General features: G+C 30.6%; 3 protein-coding genes and 1 pseudogene across 3 annotated transcripts; 2 read left to right on the forward strand and 2 right to left on the reverse strand.

The window, feature by feature from the left end:
- Positions 1 to 618: 618 nt before the first annotated feature.
- Positions 619 to 5,929, reverse strand: LOC114383554 (annotated as a pseudogene).
- A 2,523-nt stretch (positions 5,930 to 8,452) lies between these two features.
- Positions 8,453 to 12,634, reverse strand: LOC114383563 (glutamate dehydrogenase 1-like). The gene is made up of 9 exons (XM_028343260.1): positions 12,481 to 12,634; positions 11,630 to 11,743; positions 11,314 to 11,535; positions 11,109 to 11,183; positions 10,554 to 10,670; positions 10,098 to 10,348; positions 9,589 to 9,664; positions 9,363 to 9,449; positions 8,453 to 8,883 (listed from the first exon to the last, which is right to left on the reverse strand). The coding sequence occupies exons 1-9, from the start codon at positions 12,586 to 12,588 to the stop codon at positions 8,698 to 8,700; spliced, it is 1,236 nt and encodes a 411-aa protein (XP_028199061.1). The 5' UTR covers positions 12,589 to 12,634; the 3' UTR covers positions 8,453 to 8,697.
- An 8,228-nt stretch (positions 12,635 to 20,862) lies between these two features.
- Positions 20,863 to 22,135, forward strand: LOC114383571. The gene is made up of 2 exons (XM_028343270.1): positions 20,863 to 21,388; positions 21,778 to 22,135. Exons 1-2 carry the CDS (start codon positions 21,233 to 21,235, stop codon positions 21,880 to 21,882), a joined length of 261 nt encoding a protein of 86 aa, XP_028199071.1. The 5' UTR covers positions 20,863 to 21,232; the 3' UTR covers positions 21,883 to 22,135.
- A 4,494-nt stretch (positions 22,136 to 26,629) lies between these two features.
- LOC114383581 (arabinogalactan protein 14-like) lies at positions 26,630 to 27,143 on the forward strand. The gene has a single exon (XM_028343280.1). The coding sequence runs from the start codon at positions 26,758 to 26,760 to the stop codon at positions 26,923 to 26,925; it is 168 nt and encodes a 55-aa protein (XP_028199081.1). The 5' UTR covers positions 26,630 to 26,757; the 3' UTR covers positions 26,926 to 27,143.
- Positions 27,144 to 27,686: the final 543 nt, after the last annotated feature.

Here is a 27,686-nt window from a genome sequence, read left to right on the forward strand (position 1 = left end):
GGGATATAATAAAATAGGGTAAATTGAAAGAAGTAAGTAATATTCTTATTTTTTGGTCTTTATTTATAAAGATAAATTTTTAAAAATTGCGCTTTTGGTCTTCTTAGTATAATATTTTTTAAATTTAGTTCCCTAATTTTTTTTCACCAATTTGACCTCCCATTGTTTTCACTGTGCAATTTTGTTATATCAATATTAGATATCAAGTTGATAAGTGGACTTAAATTCCATTATTAAAATAGCAAGATAATTTTTGTGAGAAAAAAATAGAATGACCAATTTTATTAAATAAACAATATAAAGGAACCGAAAGTGCAATTAAAAAAAGGTAAAAGTAGAATAATTAAAATTAGTTAAAAGATAATAGAAATAACATTAGAAATATTATAAAGTCAAATTATTAAATTATATAAATGAGCAAAGCTGGCATGACAAATATAAATCAGCTGAAAGAAAAAAGTAGATTATGAATTTAATTGAAATATATTAATAATGTATTTTTTTTATATTCTCATTCAATCAAAGTAATTGAAATTTATTGACTTTTGTAATAAGTAACTGAAAACTCATATATTTAAAGTAATTTATAATTTGTTGATATTGTAAAAATCTTCGGTGTATATAATTAAACTCATATTTCCATTCTCACTTTATATATTTTCTTTAGAAAGAGGTGCAATATGGCTACATCCATTAGAATCCCAAGGACAAACAAAATAAACAGGGATAACAAGGAACAAGAAAACACCAAAACTCGCTCCATACTAAAGGAATGTATGAAAAGGGATTGAAAAGAGGGGGAGGGGATACTGGAAGCTACATTCTTTAACCACTCTCTTGTCTTGCACTGTCACGGGTTTAGCAGTTCTTTGAACAGTCTTCAGATGCTTGAGTTGATCCATTCACTTCTACCAGCTTCTCCTTTTGTCCTGCTTCATCTGTAGTAGCTGATTCATTCTTCAAGGCTCCATCATGAGACTTGGGCAACATAACTGTCCCATTTGTTGTTAAATCATTGGACTTGCTAGCCTATAATAGAACAAAGGATTTGAGAGGTTTAATCAACAGGAGAGGCCACTTAAATAGCATGATCCTGAATGTATCTTAGTATCCAATATTTAGAAGGTGCATAGTAAAAAGTGAAAATTTACAGGAACAATTCAAATGCCAAAATTTGTTCTTAGTATATGATGTAAAGGTGAGGGCGAGCCCTGGTGCAGCGGTAAAGTTGTGCCTTGGTGACTTGTTGGTCATGGGTTCGAATCTGGAAACAGTCTCTTTGCATATGCAAGGGTAAGGCTGCGTACAACATCCCTCCCCCATACCTTCGCATAGCGAAGAGCCTCCGGGCAATGGGGTACGAAGTTTTTATATGATGTAAAGGTTCGTATTACCTGTTTCGGAAGCTGTTGTTCCATAGATTTTCTTTCCTGAATCATCTTTTCACGAGTCTCATAGAACCCAAAATCATCCAAAATGCATGTTTTGCTTGAATGCTGCTTGAAAATTTTGAGAATTTGAATACCCTTCTCAAACTTAACCTGCGGAAGGATGAACGATATAGATAAGTACTGCTAGTTGAAAGGGGGAGAAGGGATTTGTGGGAACGAACAGGCCACTAAGTGAATACCTCCTGGGTGTCCCTGCTGTTAGTAACAGGTTTGTTTTCATTGTTTTCTAGTGTTATGGGCCTCAACACACTGTTTGGGATATCTTTTATGATATGCCACTTCACAGAAAAGCAACCACTCCACCTGTCCTGCTGCCAATACTCCACAGTTCTACCAAAATCAAGTGGACTCACCATCTCTGCCAAACCAACAAATTGGCCACTAGTGTTAACCTGTACCAAGAAACAAAGGGAAAATTGAGGCTTAGTAACACCAAGAAAGCATAGGAATTACCCAACTAAATGAGGCTATCAAGTTAGCAACTAACCGAAAATAGCAAAAATACAGGACAGTCACCAGGTTTCTCCTTGGATTCATGATACGCTGCATCCAGTTTTTTGTTGCCATTAAAGGTGCTTGCCCAGACTTTATTTAATGCTTTTATGAATATCATCCTCGCTATAAGATTTGATGACAAAAAATTTTGCATCAGAATAATTCTCAGGAAAGTCTTCCCCATTGTACCGTTCGTTATTGGGAACTAGAGGCACTTCTTTATTATCACTCTTAATTGGAAGATTCTGTCCCTTGAGTAATAATGTGACAGGTCCAGGACCATCAACACTTTTATCATCAGAACTATTGCCAGATCTGGGTCCCTTATTCAGCTCACCAAAGCCATCCATATTTCTTTTGACATGATCAATAGCACAACCATCATTTGAGGCTTTAGGCTTGTTATTAACAGACCCTATTCTATACCCATATCCATACGGAGCTTGTCCGAAATGAGAACTAGCTCTATATGCATTTCCATATTGGCTATACATTGTGTTGCTTGGGTACGTCCCATTAATGAATCCAGAGAACAGTTCTAGTCCAGATGAATGTATGGAACCATGTAAGTTCTGCATCCAAGGTACAGTTTATGAGTGAACTTTGAATTCATTTTATGAATAGAAACAACAATATTGTGCACAAACCAAAAATCAAATTATCTACTGTAGAACAGGTTGTATAAAAAGAATCATGACCATGTGGTTGAATAAACAAATGATCATCACCACAACAATAGTTATACCCATAATCATATATGACAGAAAAGACAGGAATTTGTTGATGAGGTCCCCTAGGCCACAGTCCACAAACCAGTGATGAATCCAGGTTAGGAATAGGAAGAGAGGGAAAGGAATGAATACAAGTTGTTCCTTTAGGATTTAAAGAGCCTAACATCTCTCCCTCCAAAACCAATTTCCAACTAAACACATCAGTCTTAATTTTCTCCCCCTATCTCCTTATAGACTACTCTACTAATTCTGTTCTAGATTATTACTAACTCCAACTCCCTCAAGTCCTCAACTAACAGAAACCAGTAAATTGGGCTTACCTAACATAAATGGAAAGTTGGTTGAGAAAAAATAATTTTCTTGGACAGCTTTAGATAGGAAACTACACCATACAAATGATAGGCAAGGCTTAAGTTGTAAAGGAAAAAACAAAGGTAGTTAAATACTTAGAAACATACCACGGACTGTGGAAGTGGCTGAGGAATGGCTGTATTCCTTTGAGAGGAAATTTTTTTGCCAGGCACAGCTGGTGAAGATAATCCAATTTTTGCTCCATCATTGGACTTCTTATTAGAAAATAATAAGGGATCCAAAGGTAATGCTGGTTGAGTCCCATGAGGACCTACTCTTGGATCTTGATATCCTGACAAAGGAGCATACACAGGAAAGCCAGCCCTTTGATAAGAATCATTTGAATTCAACAACGGGCGCTGGGTACTTGATAAAAATTCCTTTACCCCATTGTTGTTTGTGGAACCTTCATTCACCACACCAATGGAGCTTCCTTTATTAATAACAGCAGATGAAGGGATATGTTCAGCACTGGCTGCAGCTGATATTCTCCCTTCTTGAGCATTGATTTTGTTAGCAGCAAATGACCCATCAGCAGAAGCTGGAGACTGGTAGTAAGAAGAAGGGTACTGGTACTGTTGCAGCCCATAGAGATTGTCATCATGTTGCATGGGTGCTCCATATGGTGTATAACCATAACCTTGATGGTACAAATAAGAGCAACTATCTCCCAAAACACCCTGTTATTTAATTCATTACACAAAAAAACCTGTAAGATTGTCTTAAGTTTAACAATTTAGTAAATCTATATTTTATAATTTAAAAATGATAAGAAGCAAATCATATCCTGGCAATAATAAGAGGAAGAAGATACGAAACTACACATCTAAGAAAATTGGCAAATGAAGGAAATGATTAGGGCTAATTATGCTGACCTCCCTTAAGGATAAGGATTATTACACTTACACCAACACCCTTCTTGTTTGGGAAAGTCCAATCACAGCACTTGCTTTAACACCTTAAAAATAACAAAGCAAAGGAGGTAGGTGTAATTTCCTAAACAAGGACAGTGTTAATGTAAAAAGTGCTAACCTCAAGGAAGGTTACTATAGTTTTCCCAAATGATTTTAGGCTCATCAAAGTGATCAAACTACACTTATATGCACTAGCAATTTTAGGATTGGATGTCAACAGGAAAAAAAACTCAAAATAATGTACTGCTCTTTAGAATTTAAAATTTAAAACAGAAAGGATGCTTATGTAATACTCGAAATGTTACATTGGTGTAACAATTTAGAACCCCCAGAAACAAATCAAGCGTGATTTTAGCAAGTAGGAAGCATCCATCCTACACCATTTGATTTTGAAGTTATCATCTAGCAGAAATCAATCATCACTCAATAGAACTTAGACAGCTTTTTCTCAACACCAATTTGCAAATAATACCCAATTTTATAATATCAAAATACATACACAACATAACAAAGTCCAGTAGTTACACGAACAAGAGGTACTTGTTTCATCCCAGTATTAAGGTTCATATATCGGGAATAAATATTCCAATCACCTTGCCCATCATAACCTGCACAAACTCTCGTTACCACATTGATTTTCCAGAAGGAATAATAAGTTATTCAATCAACACCTTCCATCTGAAGTCATAACTGCTTACCTTACCTCCATAATAGTATGCAGAAGCAGACAGGTGTCTATTTGGAGTGAAGCTTGCATTCGGGTTAAATGGCTTGGTCACCCCCTTGGCTGGACCATGTCCATTCTGTATAGAAGTAGACTATAAGAATTAGCTATTCGTTATCACACCACAAATCCAAAGTTCCAAATGCATTGATGCTATAGTAAAAAAATACTCACCTTCTTTGCAGGCTCAGGAACTGTCTTGGACTCGGAATCCAAGGACAAATTCTGCAGTAAATCTGCAGCTTCAATATTAAAATGGTAAAAGAAATTCATCATTGAAAGAACAGTATATCAAGCATAAGAAATACAGTTACAATAAACAAAACAAAAAAAGGGAGAAATTTGAGCGGCTCAACATTAGTATTTATAAATTGACAACAAAAAAGATATATATGTTTTCATAAAAGACAAAAAAAAGGGGTTTTGAGCTATTAACCGGTATCTTCTATAATTAAAAGGAAAAAGAGAGTCATTTGCCATAGAAATAACCCTTTCATAAGCATAAAAAAGACACATACAAAATAACTGAAATTAAAAGATAGGGGGAAAAAAGAGATAAATTTGAGCAGGTCAACTAACAGACTATTTCACCAATACAAGTCAAAACCCTGTTAAACTATTCAAATAAAATGCAATTTCTATTAATATAACCACTGAATTACAACTATTCATCATTACCTAGAGTATTCTGTCAAATTTTAAAAAAACCGACAACAATTAAAAAAAAAACATAATCAATTAGTTTTTATTTTCAAAAACACGATGTTACTCTTCATGTACATAAATGAAATAATTTTAAATTAATCCAAAAGTAGAATATACACACACATATATATATATATATATACACACACACATACATATATATATATATATATACACACATACATATATACATACATACATATATATATAATTTTCAACCAATTCCCTACACCACACACACAGAGGTGTAGATATTCATGACCATCACAAACACACTATAGACACGTTAATCAGAAACACAGAGCATAACTAAATGAAACCGATACAAGTACAAGTTTTTTTTTAACGAAAAAGACCGAAACATGAGTCAAATAGAGAGATGAGAAAGGATACTTACTTGCAGTGTCAGAGGATGGAGCAAGGGTTGCCATGATCCAAATGAAGGTGAAGATTGCGAGACTGAGCAGAGAAGAAGATGGAGAGAAGAAAAGAGAAGAGAAGCTTGGAGAAGGGGTCGCCGCTGCCACCGTTTTGCTTTGGGGTTTTAGTTTTTTAGTTTTGGAGAAGGGGGAGCTGCTATTGGCACCGCCCACATGGGTGTTTTTTAACCATATTCCGAAAATACCCTTGTGAGGATAAATCATATTTCCGTTAGTGGTTGAAAAAACAGATATCAATGGAAAAAACACTGTTGTATTTCCTACGAGTGTACAATAAAATTGAGTTTTCATTGATATTTATTTTTTCACCTCAAATTATATAATAAAATCATGATTTTATTGTATAATGTATTTTCACCCAACATAACACACAAAATCAAGATTTTGTTATATATTTTTATTCTATTCCCAAATGTATAGTAGTTCTATTTTGTTACTTTCTCTCCACTCCTATTGTGGATATTCCGTTGTGTTGATTTTTTTTGCATTTCTTGTATAAACAAATGTTTTAATTTTTAAAAAGTAAATTTTAATGCTTTATATTATGATTAAACAACCCATTACTACATTTATGATGGTCGGAGAAACAACAATATCCCTGTAGAATTCGATGTAATCTGGACAGTTTATTTTTTTGGTGTAATCTTGATTGTCGCTAAGAATATTGTGCCTCAGGCATCACGACATGCTAACGCAATCATACTTTGCCTTTGCCTTTCCGCATCTAAGTCATGGGAAGCCCCTTTAGTATGAGCCATCTGAAAATAACAATTAATAATTATAATTAGAAGCAAATAATAATAATTAAATAAAATTAAAAATAATTTTAAAAAATACATAATAAAAATACAATTTCATTATATTTTTCAACACATAACACAACATAATTATATTGTATCGAAAAATACAATAAAATTATATTTTTATTGTCTTTTTTCTGTTTTGCCAAACAGCACATTATACCAAGAATGTTAAGACTAGATCAATTGCAATTGTAGAAAATGATAGAAATGTAGCCTGCAACTACCATTGATAAATAAACTAATAAAGTTACAACTTTAACCATAAAAGTAAATAGATCTATTATCAGTGATGCAAAGCAGGAACAGCCAAGAATTGACATTCAAGGGAGATGCTAACGGAAAAACAAACACACCCTTAGTCATCGACCAGAAAATCAACAACTGATGTTAAGTTCGCATGTAGGACTAATCATGAATGCATCATAATATCAACTGTTAATTTTTTCATCGAGTCAATTTTCAGTATGAAGTCTCTAAATATGCAATTTTTCAGTCTTACAGACTTTGAATTTTGAATTGTGTAATTTTATATTGTGATCCAATTATAAAATAAATTTGTTTGACCTTTACAGTAACGAACTTCCAATTAATAATCTCCACCATTCCGAAACTAATATGACCTGTTAACTCATACAGTGAATAGTCAAATTAGTTATTGAAAGATAAATTTATGTCTAATCAAATTAGTCCTAACACCACCAATTTTCCTGAAGAAAAACACATTTTAATAGACTAATTTAACAATTAAAAAATTGGATTATGAAAATAGGGAGGCAGGAGAGAACGAAGCTGCACGTATTGGATGGATTCATGGCTGGAGAGCTGTGGAATTCTCTCGGTATAAGCGAGGAAAACGCTCCCAATTTCTCAAGGAGACAAATCGGAGAGGGTGCGGGAGAGAGCGGGGTAGAGGATCCGGGTCACCGGGAGGGACCCGGAATATCTCGGGCGCGCACTCGTGCTCGTGGCCGATACAGAAGGGGCATTGCTGGTTCGGGTTCGGGTCGGCGGGTGACTTGGACTTGAAGTCGGAGGGTCGTTTGGCGCGCGCGGGTGAGAATATCACCCACCGGTTCCACACGATGTCTTTTCTCACTTCTGGGTTATTCGGGTTTCCTAAGGATGATGTGGCCATCGTGAGTCTTACGTTGTTTGTCTTTGATCAGTGATTGAATCACTGTACGCTACTTGTCTTACTTATTTACTAGCTAGAAATTAGAATGCTGGATAGTCTCTTCTCTTCTCTGCTTTTTCTATTCTGTTTTTTTTTTTCTTTTCCATTTCCTAAATTTCCAAAATTGTCTTATGGAACCAAGCCATAAATATTGGATTAGTAATTTGAAAGGATATACAACAACCATCCAATGAATTATTCTAAATTAATATTCTTTAAGTTCAGATTTTAATATGTAATAGCGTTAAAAATATTTTTGATTGTCATTTTTTAATGTTTATTTTTTGTTCATATTAGGTTTTGATATACAATTGCGTTAAAAAAATGTTTGTAGTTCTATCATGAATTGTTCAAAATCATATTAAAATATTAGCTATTGTAATCTTAGATAAACATTTACATATTTATTGATTATGAATTTAGAATTAATTTTAAGTTAAAATAACTTAATAGATAATTTTTGCTTAAAATAAAAAATTATATTGAATTTATTTTTAACTTGATTATAGAATAAAAATACCATATAGACGATAGGTATGTGCCAGATGATTCGGACTCAGTGATTCAACGCTGTTATTTTCTAAATAGATTTTTTTTTTTATGAATGGGAATGAAAAAACAAAACAAAACAGCAAAGGAAAAGGGAAATACATCCTAACAAAGAAGCATCAGAAAACAAGTGATTCCTCATTGCAATTGGACCAACAAAGGCATAAATTGGATATATTGCTTGTGTTCTAAAAATACATCTAAGGCATAACAAATAAAACAATCATAAAGTGGAAAGGAATTTCTTTATTTTTCTTAAAAAAACAAAAGATCTAAAAAAATCCGTAAAAATTTCGGATGCATATGCAAGAATTGTGTAAGGTTTTGCTGAGGCTGACAATGGAACTCTTCATTATGATTTCAAGCTTCCCAACCCCTAAGGGTGGTGGCCCTTGCCACACGGTTAACTGCAAGGGTGAATGCTCCCATACGAAGATCACAGTTATGGGTTTTGCACATTTCCTTCACATCTTTGAACCCTTTGGTCATGTATGTCTTTAGCTCGTTGTTCACCTTCTCCTCATCCCACATGAACCCTTGAATGTTCTGTGCATTACATAATAATCATCATTTAATTAACCTTAATGATTACATGAAGTGGGTTAACATAATTGTAAATGTAAATGAATTTCGAACCACTCAAGTAACATGACAATGTTATGTCATAGAAGACGAAAAATGTAAAAACAATTAATAGACCCTATATAAGTAGTGTTAGAAAAAAATACTACGTAACACTTTTTTTAGAATTATTTTTCCGAGACATTCTTTTTTATTGAGTGAAATTCATACAAGTCTCACAAAATATATTAATGGTTCTCATTCCCAAATAAGTCGGATTCACTTGAATTTTAGGCAATAAAGGAAAATTTATTGAAAAGAGAATATTAGAAAAATGTGTTGCTAGTATTTCTTGTAATTAGGTCTTACTATGGTTCTTTTTAGCTTTTTTCAAATGATATGACAAATTAATATGAGAGGAACCAAATATGCAACCATGTGAAATCATAACAGTTAATAGTTACCTGCACCCACTCAAAGTAGCTGACTGTGACTCCTCCAGAATTAGCAAATATATCTGGGAGGATCACAACCCCTTTCTTTTTCAGAATCTGCAAAGTAAGGAGGTAGTTAAAAACAGTGCATGATATTTGTTCTTACTTTTCTTCCAATGTTTTCTTTTTCTTTTTCTTGTTTTTTTTTTTTGTTGCTTTTTTATTAAAAGGAACAGAAAAAAGAATTCAAACTAACCTCATCAGCCTCCGGGTCAGTTGGGTGATTGGCTGCTTCAACAACAAATTTGGCCTTAATCTCATTTGCGTTTTCCCTTCAACCATATAAAAAGAGGGAAAGAAAAAGGTTTACGCTTCTGTTCATTATATATCTCCATTTAGAACAGATAGATGTTTCTGATGCTTAAGGATGGAAGGCAATAAGTTTACGCAACAACCAATATTGTCAAGCTCCTCTAAATTTGGAAAATATTGCAAAATGTCGCGTACTTAAAAATTTTATATTACATTTTTTCACTGACATTTGGAAATAAAGTGAATGATATTTTACAATATTGTGCAAAACCAAAGACCAAAGTAAAAAACTTGTAAAGTAAGAGATTAAATCATCCCATGGCCTAATTAAAATGGAGGTTTACTCATGTGGGGTGCATTTTGGTGTTTGCTTCCAAGGTAAGATGTGATGATAATTAAGTGATCTTAGAAGTTTAATATGAACAAAAGAATTATGTAGTTAAGCAAAAGCACCTATTGATGACTCCACCAAGAGCTGCTGGGACAAGAACATCACAGTCTTCAACCAATATTGAGTTAGGGTCAATTGCTTCACCACCATGGAATCCTTTGACTCCCTGGTGTTGTTCAGAATACTTGAGTAGGCTTGGTATGTCAAGACCATTGCTATTCTTGATGGCCCCAGTTATGTCACTCACAGCAACAACTTTTCCACCTTTCTCACTGATCAATTTGGCAGCCCAAGACCCCACATTTCCAAAACCCTGAAGACACACACGACATGATTAATTGCATGCGTTTATCTCAAATTCATCAAAATATTAGGCATGAACTGATGATCTTCTTTTCTTGGAGGATTTTTACACTTAACTAAAAATTATATCTCTATTAAATATTAATCATTGTTGAAAGCATGATTTTCAAACTACTATGCACGATTAATGCTGTTTTCATTTAGCATAGTCGTACCTGTATGACAAGCCGCTGTCCGGATAGACTCATCCCATGCTCCTTAAGCAAAGCCTCAGTTGCAAAGAGGACTCCTCGTCCTGTAGCTGCATCTCTGCCTAGAGATCCACCGAGTTCCTTGTTTGAACATGGAAAGTTAGATATGGGAATTGGTTTAGGATATGTTATCAACAAATTTTTCTGAACACGCTCTTTATTTTTGGTTGAAATTCTTGTTTAATGCACTAAATAGGGAGTGGAACCCTCCTTATTTAGTAGAGTTCACATGAATTTCAACTAAGGACAAAACTTTTACATACAGTTTTTAAAGTGCTTTTGGTGTTATTCTCCTGTCAGAATTGGAGTTTCACCTTGGTATTTCACATAATAAAAATTTGCATTAAATCTCAACATAAAACTTCAATTCTCATTGGACAAAAGCACTTATAAAACTGTATCAAAGTTTTGTTCTTCAACTAATAATCCAATCGTAGAAAGAGTGTGTTGATAAGTTGCTGTTGTGGCACAGTTCAATGCTCATTAAAATGAGAAATACAAACAGTTTAATCTACGTACTATAGGTTTCCCAGTCACTACTGCTGGAGAGTGGCCATGAAATTTGGAATACTCATCTAGAATCCATGCCATAGTCTGCATTCACAACCAACTAGTAAGTTAGTGAGTGTTTTATAATAAAGTCCAATATGAAGAAAAGAGAGCATAACATTTGTCAAGCATAACAATCATCAGCAAATTCACAAAGCTTAGTTGTTGTACTGACCTGTGGTCCCGTTCCCATATCAGGAGCGGGTACATCTGTCTGAACTCCAATCAGATCATGAATTTTCTGGGTAAAAACTCTAGTGAGTCTTTCTAACTCTGACACACTTAATTTTGCAGGATCACACCCTATCCCTCCTTTGGCTCCACCATATGGTATATTCGCTACTGCTGTCTTCCATGTCATTAGTTGTGCCAAAGCATTCACTTCATCTGGTTCAACCTACTCAAGCCAAAGACATATGATTGAGTGATAGAACTTAAAACCTATAAACAGATAAATCACTGAGTTTTTTGTAAGTCGGAATATAAATAACCTCAGGATGGTATCTGATCCCTCCTTTCATGGGGCCTCTGGCATTATCATGTTGAACTCTGAATCCAACAAAAGTGGCCAAGCTTCCATCATCTTTGGGGATGGTACACTCAACCTGCATTTTCATTCAACATGTTTTAGAACTAGAGTTGCATTTTATGCTTATCTGATAAATACAAAATAAGAACAAAACAGAAGCCATCAAGGTGCCATCATCAATAGGGAAGGTGATTTGAGAAACATAATGCTATTTAGTAAGATTGACTTTTTTGTAAAAAGTTTTATGCATGATTTTTTAAACAATAAACTAAAGCGAGGGATAGGTAGAGATATGACTGAACTCAGTTTCATCACACATTCACACAGTAAGAAAATAAGAAACATTGAATGAAGATCAAACGATTCATTTTTTGTCTAGGTAAATTAGATTTAAAACATGCATTTAAGATGGGGAGTATAAGGTTGGCTTGGTGGTTGAAGGAAGAAGAGGAGGAAGTGGTCATGAGTTTGAATTCTCCAACAAACAAAAAACTAACACCTAACATTGGCCTAAAAAATCAAAGGGGTTTATTTCAATTGGTTGCGCAAGATACATGAGTTGTTGTCCATGCTAACTGTTTTCGATTGGATAAAAAAACATTGGCCAATTAAAAAAAAAAAACATGCATTCAAGATTTTAGTTCTCTGATCTTCATTTAACGGTTTTGATTTGTTGCCTCTATGATGCATGAAAATTTTGACTGCAACAAACCTGGAAGAATGAAGAGAAAAAAAATGTTTCTTCAAAAACATTTAGCACTTTCCTTTGTGAAAAAACACGGTAAGAACAGATCATTTTGCAGGTTTACTTGCCTTGATTTCTCTGAATGGAATCAGCAAGCTTTTTTCAAGCTTCGAATCCAATCCAAGGAGCCTAGAGGCCAGCCTAAAGTTCCTGTTGGTGGCTGCTAGTGCATTCATTCTTAACACAATTTCAATGTTTTTGAGAGAGATACACGAGACGCGGAAAATAGATGTTGCAACTTTGCTTTTCTTACCGGTATATATAGCTATCAGGGGAAGAAAAAAGGGAAACAAAGAAAGATACTTGTGCCATGAAAGTAGGAAAGATACACAAGCAACATCGCTAGTCAATGTCAACAAAAATATTCTAGTAAAAGTTTGGTAATGATTCGACAAAAAACATGGATAATTACATCAACGTGACACACCACGTGGATCAAAGTTAGCAATTAGTATAGAATCATGGTGGCGGAAAAGAAAATAATGACAGCCTCAATGTTCATAAAATTTAGGAGAAATTGCTGCGTTTAGTTGATTTTGTGAAGCATAGTTTTTATGTCCCTTTTATTAAAGGTTTATTATGTTAGCTTAATAATACGGATAGGGATAGCTTGATCATTGGAAAATATATACAGGAGTGATCAATTGATTTGATTTGCTTGATTATTATCTATAGTATTATTTTTTGTAACCAACTACTCTAATTAAAAGTTTTGGCTCTTTGGTAAAATTGGTAGTACTACTAGGACCTAAGGTATTTCTACAAATTTAATCCTTTGGATTGGATTAATCTTTAATTAGGGACATGATCGAACTTATTCTCAGGGATATAATCAGACTTGGCACTTACGGGGGGGAAAAATCATTTCATAAAGATGTGCACTATTTTTTATTTAAAATATTTATAATTTAATAATTCAAAATGTTAGTTATTTTATATAAAAAAACCTACTTCTTAATTATTTTATTATTCGTTAAGGGTTTTGAATTCACAAATCATTATCACTTTGCACTCTTATTTTGGGAATCCATAATAAAGTAATATATATATATATATATATATATATATATATATATATATATATATATATATATATATATATATAACCATTTTCACTTCATAATATATTAAAAATGGTATATTTCCATATTCAATTAATCGATAATTGATTTTCTTTATCACTATCGAGAATTGAAATTTATATACATGATTTGCATTGTAGGGCTATTCAATAATATTAAGAGTTACAGGATATTAGAATTTATTTTTGTTCATTTTTTAAAATAATTTTTTTATGTGTATTTTTTTTACATGGTTATACAAATGTACAATCTCATTTAAGAAAGAACCAGGATCACACAAAGATCCATAACATTCAACAGGTAGTTAAGAAAATCCCAAAAAGAATATACAATATCATTATTCGGTAATTAAAATCTGTCAAAATACAACACTTAATAACAAAAAATTATATAATATTTTTATAATTTTTAAAAAGTCAGGGGGCCAAACCCCCAAACCCTCAAGTAATTATTTCCCTGCTAATTTTCAAAAAGATGTATGATATGAGAACCAAATTCAAATTTTATCTCTCAAACTAAAAACATGTTAATTGAGTTGACACTTGACAAATACATTTTTCGTAGTTTTTTTTATTCGTAATAACTGAAAATTGAAAGAGTTTTTTTTCTGAATTACTTGAGTTTTTGGTCTCTTTTGCAGAATATGACTCCTTACCATAAGATTTTTTTGTGTGCTGAATTACCATAAAATATTTTATTGCTCATACGTTTATCTGCCGATTACAAAACGTGACTATTGTTTATGTCGTTTTTTCATGGAAAATAAGATTTCTTGCCCAATAATTCTCCTAATAATACTCACAAGTTCCATTTGTTTCAGGTAATGTCGCGGGATGTGTTGTGTTATAATTTAATTTTTACATTAAGTTAAAAAAAGTAAGAAAAACATTTTTCTTATTAAAATTATTTTCAAGCGAATATTGAATCATTTTATATTTTCCTTTCATATTGGAGAGGGAAAAAAATTTACTAATCCAGAATGATTTTTTTTACTGAGAATCCAAAATGAGTTCTACGATTATTTCTGTGTTTTATGCCGAAAATATTTCATATACTCTCCTTATTAATGAAACTTATCACAATTGTTTTATTTTTCTCTCTTGGCATACTAAAATCTAACATAAAAATATTTTCTGTAAAAAAAAACATAAAAATATTTCATATCTCACATGTGTATATAAATAGGTAGATGAATCTTTATCTTTATTATAATAATTATAATTATAATATAATAAAATAAACAACTCTCAGAGGAAAATATTATACAATTTAGCCGGAAAATTTTAGAATTTTTTTATCTGTTTAATTTATAAACTATTTAAATATAATAATTAAGATAATTAGATCAAGCTCTAAATAAGATAATTAGAACAATAATATCTTTTGATTTGAAACAATTAAATTAATTATTATCAACACATATATATGTTTTAATTAAGGTAATTAAAAGTAAAAGTCTGAAAGGAAAATGTTGTGCAATTGAGCAGGAAAACTTTAGAGATTTTTATTTTTAGTTCATAAAAATATATAAACATGGTAAATAAGGTAATTATAACAATCATATATTATAATTTAAAATAATTAAATTAATTATTATCAACATATATGTATAAGGTAATTAAAATCATTTGAAAATAAAAATAATTAAATATATGTAAGAATTTTGTCTTAAATTATAAAATATATTTATAGTTAATAAATATTCCGTGCCTTTAAATTATCAGAAAATGTATTTACTTGACGAATTACTTTCAATAGTGTGAATGTCTTTCATTAAACAATTTTTAAATCTATATTATTATTATTATTATTATTATTATTATTATTATTATAAAAGGTTAGAATAAATATTAAAATACAAATTTAAATATATTATTCATTGAATAAGATGATTCATCTGGCCATTTGCTGCTTGCCACAAGTTGATACTTAAGATAAGCTGCCTTCGTCAAGATTCGTAAAAACTGCAAACGCGCATTCATCCTGTCAATGCTTTACTTGGCAAATCGTCACCACCCTAATGCAATTAAACAAAAAAATTATATTCATCATTTTCCTCTTTGGTCTTTAAACAAAAAAAAGGGTTCAATTACGACTTTATTTTTTATACATAGTTATGTTAAAAAATACATTTTAATTAATTTTTAATTTTTTTTTACTAATTGAATTGCTGATTTGATTGTTCAATAAATAATTTTTTAAAAATAATTTTCAGCTTTATTTGAAACATTACTTCAAGTTTAAAATACTAAATTTTAATTTTTATATTTTATCTTTAATATATTTATCAAATTTCTTACCATCCTTTTTAAATAAATCATAATTTTATTATTTTTTATTATTTTATATTTTTCAACTACTTTAACAATTAATTTTATCAAATATTTAAAATTTAATAAGTTAATTTTTCAGTTTTCAATTTTTAACTTTTAACTTCCAACTATTTTTTTTAGCTAGTTTTATCTAACATAGCATATTACTATATATTCATTAGTATGCATTAGTTCATGTTTTTTATTTATTTAATAAAGTTCGTGTTGTTAATATTTTTAAAAAAAGAAAATGTAAATTTTAGTATTTATATATTCTTATAAGAACTAAAATTAATATATATTTTTCATACAGGGACTGATTTCTAAATTAATGCCTCCCATATATAAAAACTAAATGATTAGTTTAATCCGTTGAGAAAACATTGATTTGGTGATTGCTTAGACATTTAAGGATCATATTCAAAATTGGTGGGCTCAAATTAAAGATGTACGGCCCAACTACCAAGTATTGGGTCCGTGTAATGTTAATCCTTACCCATACTACTCTAGCTACTTCAAATACACGTCAGTTTCACCTTCTGTTTTTTTTTTCTCTTTTTTTTTTTATCTTGACTTGAATGTGTGAACTCATTATATATTAAATCTGTCCAGCCATGGTCACGTATTGACGGCTGGATAATTTCATGCTTTTCACTTATTTTTTACAATATTTTTTTCTCTCTTTTGCTTGTTTTTTCTTCTTCTTTTTACTAAAAAATCGTGCAAAACACGAGATTTGCTCTTAATTTTTAACAAACAAAAAAACCAACGGTTAATCATTGGAATTAGGATTTTATTTTTTTACTTTTTGGAATCAAGTAAAGTTTTAAATATGTGACTAAGCCGTGGTTTGATTGTGAGGAGAGAAAAGAAGAGAAGAAAATAGAATAAGTGAGAAAAAAAAAGAAGAAAAATATACATGAGATAGGATGTAAATAATAGTTATTTGGTTGAAGAGAAATAAAGAATAAATATTTAAATTAAAATGATTTGATAGATAAGAAAATAAGAGAAGAGAAATTGATATTAAATAAAAATATATTATTATTAATAATATTATAATATTTTTATTATTAATGTTTTAAATTTTTATTTGAATAATAGTAATGTTAACTATTATTATTTATTTTTAATATTATTATTATTATGTATGATATTGTAATATTAGAAAAATGGAGAGAGAGAACGCTAACTTTTATTCACTTCTTTTGCACGGATGATTTTAATCATGGGACTCACTAGATTTTTTGAAATTTAGTTTATCTATTCAGCGCATCAAAACTATATACGATTCTCAAAATCATCTCAAATCTTCGTCCTTCCTCACCCCTTCTCTCCTCTCGTGCACAACTGCTCAACCAAACTGCCCTCAAGTCTCATGATCAGTTTTATAATCAATTCAAAATATCGGAGTTTGTAAAAATACCTAAAAGTTTCATCAAAAAGTAAAAAAAAAAAATCTAATTCCGATGATTTAAAAAATAAATCCAAGCTATATTAATACTTTTAATTTAAGAATTGTCCAAGCTTTAAACATATTTGGACTAGTTTAGGAAATTTCTTCACGGTCGGGCAAGTTACAACTCACAAACGTTTTGGATTTATACTGTGAATAATTTATATGTGTTAAAGTTAAAATTGATTTCGACTTCTAATTATTTGATTGTAAAAGCTTCAATACCATGTCAAAGATAATCTCTTTGAAAAATAAAGGAGCTAATTAGCTATGTAAGATCATTCGTATTAATCAAGCAAATGGACTAAAGTGATAATAATAATAATGAATAACAATTCATGTTCCACTCTCTTTCATCATGATACTCAACAGAGAGACAGAAAAAATAACCATGAAACTAAAAAAACACATTAAAGTAGTTGCAAAAAGAAATAAAAGTGAGTTTTTGTTTCAACTTTGGTCGGCTATGTAGTACAAATGATCATCGTGTTTCTCACACAAACACGCTCAACACACACATATATAGATACAATTTATCACAAAAGAGTCAATCTATGTTAGTATTCAGTGCATATTAATTGTCCTCTGCTTGTACCAAACATAATAACAAAGCAAGACAACTTAAAGTTGACATTAAGCTCCTAAAATAAATAGCATTGCATTTCTTGTTTCCAACCATTTAAAATAAAACCATTGAAAAAAGTGATCAAAGCAAACAAATTTCGTTTTAACATTTGCAAGCGGCAATAACATACTAAGGAAAACATACCCGAGAAGTGGAGGGGGAGACAACAAAAAAATGAGTGTAAAACCAAGCATAGGTTGAACTGAACAGCTTCTAAATTTGGAATTTGATATATATATTTACTATGGTTATGGTTGTGGGAGAGAGAAGAAAGCCAAAAATTTAAGAGAATCAGAATTTAATTCTCAGAGGATTTCGGAATCAAATTCCACCAAAACCAACACAAACAGGTCCAATCAACTTCTCGTGCAACATGTGTGCCTGCTTTGATCAGAATTATAACAATTCGGTTAGAGAATATGATGCGTATCAGAATAAAAAATAATATGATGCCTATGTTAGTAAATAAAAGTTGGGGGTGCTTTGATGTCCTATCTTGAGTCCTTGCAACCACTAGGCAATTACAACCCATCATTTTTTTCTTCTTAGAACTCAAGCTATCCTCAGCTGGGAGTTAAGATTGATTAAAAGGATAATATTTTTCTAATAGATATTCATCTAAGCACATTGACTTTAAAGATCGAATCATTGTTATATACTTATCAATTTTATTCCATAAATTCAAAGTCACACCATAAAAAAATAAAAACAACTATTTATTATTTTGTCTTCACCTTTATTGTGAATTTAATCCAAACACATTAAGAGACACAATTAACTGTGATCTATATCACACCATGTTATAACTAATTAACTAAAGAGTAAATTATAACGATGATTCATTTGATTTGTTTTTATTACACTGGACACTCTTGTTCTTTTTTTAATCTTATGAAAAATATTCTAATTGTTAGTTTTCTGTTTCATTCGTCATCTTTGATTTTTTTTGGTGAGAAATATTAGTTTGAGATTGTCACTTGAGGAACACATAATTTTTAATGAATTTTCTTTACCTAAAGTACTTTTATTTATTCCGTTTAACTTCATAATTATTTTATGTTAAAAAATGACAGGTGGAGAAGTATATATGTATAAAATAATTCACAATTAGTTTGAAATTATCACTCGAGGAACACATAATTTTTAATAAATTTTCTTTACCTAAAATATTCTTATTTGTTCCGTTTAACTTCATAATTATTTCATGTTAAAAAATAACAGTCGAGAAGTACATATATTAAAATGATTCACATTAAATTTGAACAACTTCAATCAAAAATTAAAGTTCAACTAAGTAAATCCAAAAAACATTTTTAATTGAATATTAAAATGATTTTCAATAAGATTCTTTATATCAATATCTAAATATTATTTTCTTTTGTCGATCTTTATTTGTTTCTTTTGTAAATAAATATCTTTTTTTTTCTTTTATTAAATTTACTAACAAAAGATTCAGAAAATTAACAAATGATGTTAAAAGGAATAAAAAAAGAAGAAAAGTTACGAATCTAATAAAAACAAATCAGATTTATGATTATTATAATTAACTCTTAACTAAACAGCATATCTAAATTCACCCTCAGCACACTGCCACTAAGGTTTAAAATTGCAATCTGGAATCACAACTGTGTTGCAAGAACAAAGTTTTTGGAAACTTTACAATTGTATGGCAAATGCAATTACAGTTATATCAGTCATATTTTACACTAATTCATTATTACGTCAAATTTTTGTAAGACTCTGATAGTTCAACCTGGAGAGGTAAAACGGATGATTCAAATGGATTTTGAGTTGGATTAGAATTCATGACTAAAAACCAATCCGTTAGATTATTTATATAATTCATTAAATATTTATCACTATGTTATAATTTTGAATCCTTACTCTTGGATAAAAGCATTTTTACAAATTATTCTCTTTCTTACTACGTAGCTTTTTTTTAGTCCAAGGTGTTTTTGGGCGATCTCCTGAATTAACCCAAAAAAGTACCTTCCCATACATTTAAGTATCTCATTTTATTTTAATTTGTATTTTTACATTTTTTTTAGAGAATTAGTATTTTTACTTGTAAACTGCATATGATAAATGTTTTTTATTATATAATTAAGATTCATAATGTATATTTTTAAATATATAAATTATGTTATAATTATATAAATTGTGTTTTTTTATTTATAATGAAAATTTTAAATTATTATATAAAATTCTTTTTAACTACAAGTATAAATAAAATAGAAATGAAAGCCCAATGTATTTTGAAAATGAAAATTGCTTAAATGATGACCCAAGTTCATCTCTGGAGTGTGCACCCTCTTCCTGAAGGGGTTGTCTGCCAAAGCATGTCTCCCAAAATGAGTTTCCGGCCAAGTCTTTAATTTTAATTTGAGGACATTTTTGAAAAAAAAGAAAAAGATATATATATATATATATATATATATATATATATATATATATATATTATATATCAAATTACATTGACATTGTACGTATATTTTTTATGCAAAGAATGATATACAGGTACAATTTCGTTCCTTAATCTGTATATCTTTTTTTGACACTAAACCAAATTAGTATGTGTATATTTCCTTCTAACGATAACAAGCAAAGAATGAGATAGGGACCCCAAATTATTTAAAGTAAAGTTAATTCTATCATATCATGGTGTGAGCTGGCCCCACTACTTCAGGGCTATCTTCTAGATTCACGCCAACCTCCAAATTTGACTAAAAATACACACACGCGTATATTTTATCCGCATGTAAGATAAGATGGATAAATTAATAATTTCTTCAATTTACATGTGCAAGTAAATGAGATTATGATCCAATCAAAACTCATTGTTACAATATTTTAAAATTAATTATTTTAAAAATTATCAACTTCTCGTATTAGATAACTGTTTTTTTTTCCTGAATTATTAGATAACAGTGTAACTCTTATTAACTAGATTTCAATTGAATACTTTATTTCATTCAATATTCTATATTTTTATTTTTATTTTTGCCAGCATCATCGTCACCGAAGACCTAGCCAAAAATGCTGAACCAATGTGCAAAAAATGAGAGCAGTTGGAGAAGCTACCTTTTGACATTGTAAACAAACAAAGTCACAAAGTGGTGGTTGAGAATTTTCTTTTTCCAAAGAAAAACAAGCGAACAACTCAACGCGTTCTAGTTTTTTTTATAGACACCTTCTAAAAAAAACTCAACCCCAACATTCTCGTACACTTGATCCTTCTTGGGTTGTCAACAATTTTCCCTCTTTTCATTTTCCATTGCTGAAAAATCATACCTTGAAATCGAAAGCCCCTGTTTTGTTTTTCTTTTCGCTGGTGTTGTGAGAGAAATGTGCCCTTTAAGGTTTATCTTGGTGTTCTTCTCCGCCGTGCTGGCGGGTTATTTTGCGTGGAAAACGGTGCGTTCTAACCCGATCGAGGTGTTTTCCGAGGATTCTGCCGATGAAGATAAATCCTCCAAGAAGGGAGATTTTGATTTCAAGAAGGTACCCTCATAATCCTCTCTTTTTTTTAATGTCATAATCCTCTGTCTACAATGATCATCACATGAAAATATAATTAACATGCAAATTCACCTATTAAAATTTTAGGTGTGGACGATTAATTTCCTAGGATGAACAATTGGGATTGTTAAAGTGATATAAAATGAATTTGATGATTAATGAACAATTGGGATTTTTTTTGTTGGGGAGGGAGAATAAAGTCCCAAATTCATGTTGAGAGTTTTGTCGGCGGATGAGTTAATTTTTTTAAATACAAAATTTCTATAGTTGATATTTGGGATTCTTGAAGATTTTGTGAATTTGTGCAATTTTTTTGTTAGGGGTTTAATTTTGGTTATTTTATTGACCAAGAATGGTGATTGAATTTTCAGATGATTCAGAATGGATTTTGGGGTTTCGTTGACATGGCTAGTGGGAGGTATCTGTGGAGGAATTTGAGGTCAACCAACAAAGACGCCGAATTGAAAAGCTCTTAGGGACCTAACCCTAATCCTCTTCTTTAATCACGGCTCTTTCTTTGTTTAGTGATTTGTCTTGTGGAAACCTACGTGTAAATTCTTGTATTCCCACTTTTCTTTATCCTTGTTTGTGGGTTCAATTCAAGAATGTTTGGTGGATAAATTGGCCAAAAGAATCGTGGAATTCTCATCATTATGCATAATCTTGTGTCCGGCAAAGCCGCTCACTCATCACTATTTTCAGATTTGTCTTGCATTTCAATGTCAAAAACTACACTCAGTCTATATAAATGGCGCATAATATATGGCAAGCTAACACATCAATTTAGTGAATGAAGTTGACAAACACTAGAGTTGTTAGATAAGCTGATCATAGGGGGTTTCGTCCAAGCAGAAATTTTTCCACTTTTATTGGACTCGATTCATAGTCATGCCATAGACAATGTGTCTATTTGGAAACTTGTTGAGAAATACAAAATCACAATCGGAATGTAAAAACTATTACCATGAATGGTTTAGCAGTGAGATCACTAAAATTGCATAAAAAGGAAAAATTGACAATAATATCTTGTTTGCTTTAGTTTCGATGCAAAAACTTAATTGATTTTCACTTGATGCATCGTCGACATGTTTGATGACATGTTACTTCATGCTCGATTTTAGGTCACACTTTTTATTCTACAAGTTTTAAAAATTGACTGTTTGATATATCATACAACATTTATAACCCTAAAGTCATAAATGTTGTAATGAGATGTTGAGATGCATGGTAGGGTTCTTGGCACACAAGACAAATATTGGGGGTATGCTGCAGACTGATAAATTTGCAGATAAAGGGAGTGTTTTTTTTTTTTTTTCAAAAGAACATGAGGGAGAAGTGTGCATTTTACAAGGGTATTTTAGAAAAATAAAAAGAAAAAGGGAGTGTAATAGTAAAGAGGAGAAGTAGAAATAACAATAGTAAAAAATAATCACCCTTGTTCAAAAGCAAACCCATTTGATGAATAAAATTTTTATCCATGGTAAATAATTTTGTAAATACTCATTAGAAGTGAGGACCATGCCAAAATTTTGATTATCGCAGCATGATTCATACGATGCTAGATGGACAGATTTTTTCAACTTACACGTGGGTACAACATGTTGATGGTGAAGTTGTCATTTTGTCAAATCCAAAGCCCGTACTAAGGTAAAGCTAATAATACCATGGCCTTGGGCCCAACTTGTTTTAATTCATATAATTTTTTAAAATTATATTAATAATATATTATAAATTATATTTTACATTTTAGAAAATAAAAATATTATTGATTTTAAAATTACATTTAAAACGCGATAATATTATACTTCGGTTCAATTTAATTTCTTTTATACTTCACCTCTCTCTTTTCTTTTCTTTTTTCCTTTTTGAGAAGGACTCATTAGACTTTAAAAATCACAAGAAAAAAATTGCATATATTTATGGTGTGTTTGATTTCACAGGGAATCAAGGTGAAAAATTATGGTGATCATAAAGTTACTACATTGTGTTTGACAGCGGCGGATTCACACTTATTTTAGGAAATATACATGCATTTTCTTACTTTTAAAAAGTTACATATAAATATTTTTAAAATGTATATTTTATCTCCCTAATTTTATATATTTAAACCCATTGCCTCTAATTTTCCCTCCTTTCATGATAATAATAATTAATTTTCTTAAAATAAATTATCTCCTTTAACTTAGGATCTTAGATCCATTACTAATGTATGGTGCAGTGGCACTGAAAGTAAAACTTATTTATTTACTATTGTAGCTATAACATTTTTTTGTTTGGTATCTCTGGTTTAACCATACATCCAAACATTATTATTAGAGTGTGTTTGATTTTATGGGCGAGAATATTGAGAATTGATATGGGCTATAGTGAAAATTGATTTTATAAAAGTATAGACGCTTGGTTATTGATAAGTAAAATGATTTTGACTCAAAACCTCAATTTAACCAAAAGTGATGAAAGGTAACTTTTGTGTTGACTTTAAAATTTTACACTAAATCCTATAATTAATAAACAAGCTTTTAAGATTAAAGCATCCATATAAATCACTTTACTTAAAAAATTAATTTTACAAAATCAAGTTTATAAATGTAAGTCCACAAACACAAACTTATGAAGTAAATAAACTACTACTATTTGATTAACTTCCTCAAGAATGTAGCACCACTGAATATGCCCTTCCACTGAACAGATGTGCTTCATGCTATTGACGAGAGGAGCACTACTATAATATTAATCCTACTTGCTTCTGAGAGTTTTTTTTTTCTTCCTCTCTAGTATTTATCATTATTCTTATACAAATTCTCTTTTAATTTTCATCGAATGATTTTCTAAGAAACAATTCCCATTCCATTCAAATAAGGTATTTACTTTTTTATTTTTTGCTGAAAGGGGAGAGGCATAAGCCCCACACCCACGAAAGATTATAATGCAATAGGCAAAAATATACAGTCAACATCACCTAATAATTGGGCATAAACAAAAGTAGGAACATGAGAATAAACTTGACAACCTAAGTCTAAAGAAAGATCAAACTTAACAAAACTAAACAAGGTAATTTACTAATGATTTTAATTATATTACACAATTTTTAAAATTGTTATAAAAAATATATTTGAATAGAAATAGAACTTAGAAATCTTTTTTTTTCGAGAGAGAAAACTTGCACGTCCTTTTATACATGTAAAATTTAAAAATACATTTATGAAAAATATTATTTGATATGCAAATATATATATTCTATGATTAGACCCTAAACCGTAAATAGCTTAAGCCACTCTGGCTGAACCAAGTCTATAAACCTTGAAAGAGTTCTTCGTGACGAAGGGAATTGAATTTTCCCAAACTTTTGTCAAGTTACACCTAATCAACACTGAATGTGAGGCAATCATGTAACACCCAATTAGAAGTGCAAAATGCAACAAACAATCTTTTGTCACGTGATAGCAAAACTATTTTTTTTCAATTTTCTTAATGGAAGTTTTGCCAACTAAAATTTAGTATTTTTCAACTGCTCAATCATCACGAACCACATGGCCAACACGGGAGAATAAGTTAATGAAATTAGTTAGTCGACATCAAAATTATCAATGTTCATATTGTATAATATATGCACACAATTGGAAGGAACAGTGAATCCAGGTAACAAAAGTCTACAAACCAGCTCAACAGGCATCACCCTCAGCATTTTGTTAAATTATACGCATTGGAAACACCTAAACGACATATAAACTACAAATTAAATCACTGAAAATCTTTACAGAAATGATTAAATAGAACCATTAATATATTATCTATCTATCAATATATTAACATATAAAAACTAAACATGTAATGAAATGACAGTAATGATAAGGCTCCCCCAACAAACTATTCTTCACATTGTTAATTCATGAATGATCATCGCCTTCTTAAATTTACACTAAAGCAAATTTTATTTGGTTCAAGTAGATAGACAAATTATTTTTATGATAAGAACATCTTCATTATTAATTATTTTATAAATATATAACCATTATTTATTTTACTATTATAAGAAAAACATGCATTTTGAAACCAAGTATAACAATATCAGGCTCTGAAGAAGTATATCCAAAGTTCAAACTCAATTATTTTACTTTAAAGAAAGGCAATAAAAAAATTTATTTTAAGAAAAAAAGGAAAAGTAACTTTAAAAAAATGAAAGAGTAGTGGGCCTACAAACCGTTGGCGACAGCTGTATGGCACGGAGAAGCCCAATAAGACACCCTGTCCAACAACCAAACGGGCAGGTGCGGCTGACCAAAAATCTGAGAAAGGATTACCCAATAATTTTTAGTTAAGCTTATATATTTCAAATTTAATTTAAATGTATTGCTGGTGTTTTCTTTTTTCTTTTTCTTCCTAAAAATAAGATATTTCCGTAGTCAAAAGTTATGAGAGCAATAATCTATTTAGGCGAGCTTATCCATAAAAACTTTTAGAAAATATAAGAAAAATTGAAATGAATTTTTTCGTAAGTTAAAATTAATTTATGCGTATGAGAAACATATTTCATTTTTTTTTCTTATTTTATTTTTTTAAAAGTCCTTGAATTGGATTTTATATTTCTAAACAAAATTTTCTCTATACACATGACATGAAAATTTGTTATTTTCTTTTTAATATTATCATTTAATCATGAATTGTTGTAGTACTATATCATAAGATTCTTGAATTTTATAAAATTACTTTAAACTACTTTATAAAATAAAAAATTTATATTAACAATTAATACAACAAAACTAAGCTTTATAAATGAATCTAAAAACATTGTAAAAAGGCATTATTTAAAAAAAAAATCTTATTTGAAGATGTTTAGTAATTTATTTTAACCTAACTTTAACTCAGTCGAATAATGTTTTACTAAACACAAGTAAAAAATAAGACGATACATCTCCCCCCCCCCCAAAATGATAATAAGTTTAAAATAAATAAATAAAAACTCTGCATGGCCTTTTCTTCTTGTCCTAATAACAAATGCCCCATGCATACCAACGTTTTACAACATAAATTAGGACAAATATATTTAAAACATAAAAGCTGATCCAACCCATAAATAATCTCCTTTCTTTGTTGGAAGCCATAAGGCAGCCTTGAAATTCTAGAAAATAAAAAAAAATGTTGGGGCAGCAGCTATAGCCTGCCCGTTACAAAAAACAATAATCCCTACACATTTTGTTGTGTTCTTCTTTCATCAACTATATAAAAACATCCTACACCCCTTTGTTTTCACCCCACTACTACTAGTTTTGTGCATTTGCCTCCTCTTCTCAAGTCTCTTTAATTTCTCAAAGGAAAAAGAAGAAGAAACAAAATTTTATTTTGAGAAAAAAATGGAGGCATTGAAGATGAATCTTTTCTTTTTTGTCATGGCCATGCTGATCATGGCAGCATCAGCTGCAGATTCACCAGCTCCAAGTCCCACATCGGATGCTACCACCTTATTCGTGCCAACAGCGGTTGCTTCACTCGTTGCTCTTGCTTTTGGGATTCTCTTCTGAGTTTCTCAACAATGAAGCAAACAACTAATTGTATTGTATGGGATTCATTGTGTTTTCATCATTATTATGATCCATATTGTTTTATGACACATTCATTCCCCACTGTACTTCTTTACTTGTTATGTTTATATGGGCTTTAATTTGAATTTGATGATGTAATATTAATGTGATTTGGTTGGTTTCATTAATTTGTTCATGATGCCCCCTTTTTTTGGTTACATTATTGAGCATTCTACTTATTCTTTATGAAGCTATGATCGAGCTTTATTTCAATTTATTTGCCATCCAAAACTTCTCCCCTGAAAGAAAATATGATCCAGCTTCTTCGTTTGAAAATCAGAAAGCATTTCAAAAACAAAACGGGAAAGAAATTTAATTGAACGCAAACCTAAATATGTTTTATGGCACTTTATTTGGTTTTTCAGTTATTTTTTAGCTTTTTTTTATTGCCAATTCTTAGGCTAATATCAAGTTTCCATGACGATTTTAAACTTTACTTCTTTGCACAACTCAACCGTCATGGTAGAGAATTTGAGTAATTTGTACAAGATCCTTTCGAACTTTGTTCTTTTTATGCTGCATAAACATTAAAAAAAAAAAAAAACTAACCTACAGAATCTAACAAATGAAATACCTAATGCATCTGCTAAAAGCTTGTCACTTAAACTGCGAGGACAAGCATTGTAAATATCAAGTTGGCTGTCTTGTAATGCTCCATGCCTAGCAAGGCTATCAACAACTTTTTATTAAGGGAAGGAGAC

Source organism: Glycine soja, chromosome 2 (assembly GCF_004193775.1).
Source record: "Glycine soja cultivar W05 chromosome 2, ASM419377v2, whole genome shotgun sequence".
NCBI classification, from domain to species: domain Eukaryota; kingdom Viridiplantae; phylum Streptophyta; class Magnoliopsida; order Fabales; family Fabaceae; genus Glycine; species Glycine soja.